The 3,793-nt window shown below is 31.7% G+C and overlaps 1 protein-coding gene across 1 annotated transcript; it reads right to left on the bottom strand.

The window, feature by feature from the left end:
- LOC106356792 (auxin-responsive protein SAUR72) lies at window positions 1-791 on the bottom strand. The gene has a single exon (XM_013796521.3). The coding sequence runs from the start codon at window positions 717-719 to the stop codon at window positions 339-341; it is 381 nt and encodes a 126-aa protein (XP_013651975.1). The 5' UTR covers window positions 720-791; the 3' UTR covers window positions 1-338.
- Between the last annotated feature and the right edge of the window lie 3,002 nt (window positions 792-3,793).

Consider the following 3,793-nt stretch of genomic DNA (forward strand, 5'->3'; position numbering starts at 1 on the left):
TAAACCCAGAAAATCACGCTTAAATTACATAACCAAACCGAAGCAATTTCCATATAAACCTTCACAAGAGTCTCAAACCGGTTCTTAAACCGGCGAAAAACAGGAAATTTGCAACAAACAAATTTTATAAAAAGAAAAAAAAATTCAAAAAGAAAAGCCCTAAAAATATCGCTAATCTTTCCCCTTCCCATTTGAACTTTTCATCATCATCATCCCGAAAAAAAAAAATATACATATAGCTATGTACACCATCAACACGACGTCGTACTGCATCTGAGCCAAAAAAAAGAAGAACCAGATCAATATCTCTCTCTAACTACCAAAGATTCCCTCGCGTGTCAAATCGTCTCGTCGCCGATCAGATCTTGTAGGTCGCTCGGCACCGCTAATCCGAGCCGGAGCGACTCCATGATTCGCTCGAATACCAACACGTGGCAGGGGATCTGCAGAACTCCTTTCTGTTCGTAACCGTACTCTTGAGCCGATCGGTTCAACAAACCGATGAAAACCGGGTGGTTAAGCAGCTCCGCGCTCACGACGAACCGCTCCATCTCGTCTCCCACGTAGACAGGCACGTGTCCCTCGGGAACGGAGGATGTGTGCTTCTTCGAGCGACGAGGCGGCGGTGGACGGCGGCTAGGTCGCTGCGAATCGGAGCGGAGGAGGCTGTAGTTCGCGGAGTCGGCGACGCGGGAGAGGCGGCGGATCAGGTGCTTCATCTCTTCGTGCTGTTGATTTGAGAGAGAGAGGAGTGAGGAAAGTGATTGAGGCTTGACGAAGGAATCAATGAGAAGATTTTGTTGCAAGGGAGAGTCTTTTATATAGAGGCGAGGGTAGTTTTGGAATTTTGGCTTTAACATAGAGTAGGTACGGGGAAGGAGTACTTGCCAGGTACCACTTGACTCGTAAATATCGACTTAGGGTTAAAAACTTAAAATAATATATGCCGAATTTATAACAAAAAATATATAAATTGCCTAGATTAAGAACAATCTTCAGGTTAAACAAAATGGAAAAAATTAAATCTTATTTCTTGATATTCTTGTTTAATGTACCTAAACTGTTTGGATTTCACAAACAAAACGATATAGATTATAACTGAATTTAAAATACGCAAATCTAATTCCTAAACAAAATGGGGAAACTATTTGATATAACTATATTTGTGTATATTATAACGATTTATTTACCTCTGCCTGTGATTTCTTTAGATTTTTCTGATATTTCTTATCCTTTTGGATTACTAACAATCTTACATTATCCTAAACTGGATGTATCTAAATAATACAGAATAAAAATAAAGTTTGATTATTATGTATTATGAATGGTAGGATTAGGATACCAATTAGCTCAGGTTGGTTATTCAATCAATTATTAAGAGATTACATGACTTTTTTTAAGTATAAACTGTATCTTGAGTCATATGACAATCTAGGTTCATGATCATCTCAAAATATATCTTTCCGATGTTGTGACATCAACAAAATTATCATTTATCACCAAAGTAACGAAATTACTGGTTAAGTTGTTATTAGAAAATGCAACTAATTTTATTACTGGTAAGTGATTGATGATACAAGAGGCCAATATTCACTAAACTTCAATCTAAGCTGGAACTATATATTGATTTTAAACTAAACTAAACAAAACTCTCTTGATATTCTTGTTCTGTATAGATAAACTGCTTGAATTTCTTGATACAACTGAATTTAAAATAGAAAAAATCCAAATTCCTGAAAAAATGGGGAAAGAAGTGATATATCTTTTCTCATTATAATATGTGATATAAGTTGTATCATATAACTATGTATTATATTTTTTTAAAAATATTTATTATATTTTTAAAGGACTATTTTCTTTCTGTCTATGATATTTTTAATTGTTGATCTAGCATATTTTATTCGTTTTATAATAACAAACTTGCATTATTCTAAACCGGGTATATCAAGACAATACAGAATAAAAATGAAGTTAAATTAATATGTATCATGGATAGTAGGATTAAGATATACGGATTAGCTTAGCCTGGTTATCCTATCAATTATAGGAATACATGTCTTTTTAGTATATAATATATATCTTGAGTCATATGACAAAACGAGATTCATGATCAGAGTATGAGGTTGATTGGTTAGTGCTTTGGTTGCTGTGGACAGCAAAAAATATTTCTACAGCCACAATATTTAACAATCAAGTTTTGCTTTGATTTTTGAAACCTACAGCTTCGTTTCTTTTTTTTCTTTTTCTTTTGGCTGTAAACACTAATATTTCTACAGCAAAATAACAGTGCTTTAGAAACTTATTAATAAGTCTGTGAGTTTTATAACATATAAAATCACAGCAAAAATCTTACAGCTACAGCAAAAAAATACACAGCATAAATTCTACAGCAAAAAACTAAAATCACAGCTGCAACCAATCAGATCCTATCCTGACGTTGTAACATCAAAAAAATTATCTTTTATCAAAAAGATATTAACAAAATTACTGGTTCAGTAGTTTCTACAAAGAAAATGCAATAAGATTGTTACTGGTTCAATATCTATTGCTTTAGATACACACAATAATAACAACAAAGTTTTCTTTAGATGCTAGTATTTATATTTATTTCCATGGACTCCTAAATTATGTAGCTAACAAGTTTATTCGCTTATCCTATTCAGAATATACATGATAAAGGGCAAGGGATATAAATCGCCTTGTTTTCAATATATCAAATTATTTTGAATGTAAAAATTTATAAAACAAACTAGATTTTGACCCGCGCTTAGAAAGCGCGGATTTATTTTTGAAATTAAATAAATTATTCTTATATAAGAGATAATGTATAGGTTTGAGTACATTTACCCGAGTACACTGAACCGTACCAAACTGAGAAAAAAATTCAAAATTAAGCTGAATTTCATAAATAATCGAGCATAGAAAAAATATAAACCAAAGTAAGGACCAAATGAGTACTTAAAATTTTAAAATACAAATTATATACCTATTAAACATAACTAAACCATTAAAAGTTTATACTATTAATAGAATTATATGTGGTAATGATCACATTTGAATAATCTATCATATATTCATATGGATTTATTGTTAGAGTAATTATATAATAGATTATGAGAAAATAATAAATGAATTCATTTAAATTATGTAAAGTATTTATATAGTTAGAGAAATATAAGTTAAGACCAAATAAATAGTTAATTCTAATGAAATTGTCCAACAACCTTGTTTAAGTAGATTTTTTAGGAGTGATTCCCTTTTAATAGTATAGATTGAGTTGACCCCCTAACAATGCCAAATGCTTCTAGATTTTGGACTAAGTGTGAAAGTATGAATCATTTGTGTAAAATATGAATTTTCGAAAGTCAATTATACAAATAGGTCCACATACTCACCCCCAAAGACTTCACAGGTTTGTTTTGTTTTCTTCTGATCATATTCAGACCGTCATGTAATCATCATTTTGAACTAAAACAAAACTTAGTTACTTGTAAGTTTCCACTATGTAATATATTTTTTCTTCAAAATCTAATTAATTAATTGCACATGTAGACTAAATTATAAGATCGTAAGTTATAAAAAACTAACAAATTGCGTTTTCATGGTGTAAACATAAATCTATATCACTTTCATAGTGTAAACACAAGCCACTCTTGCACATAATTGTGATGACTTATGCAGAGAGTAACGTCTTGACTGAACCAAGCTATAGAGAAGTGATCAGTCATGTTTGGCAGTAGACGACACGAGTTAATGTTGATAATAGATAACATGTAACCCTCTAGAAGAAGCA

The sequence above is a fragment of the Brassica napus genome, chromosome A3 (genome assembly GCF_020379485.1).
Source record: "Brassica napus cultivar Da-Ae chromosome A3, Da-Ae, whole genome shotgun sequence".
Classification (NCBI taxonomy): domain Eukaryota; kingdom Viridiplantae; phylum Streptophyta; class Magnoliopsida; order Brassicales; family Brassicaceae; genus Brassica; species Brassica napus.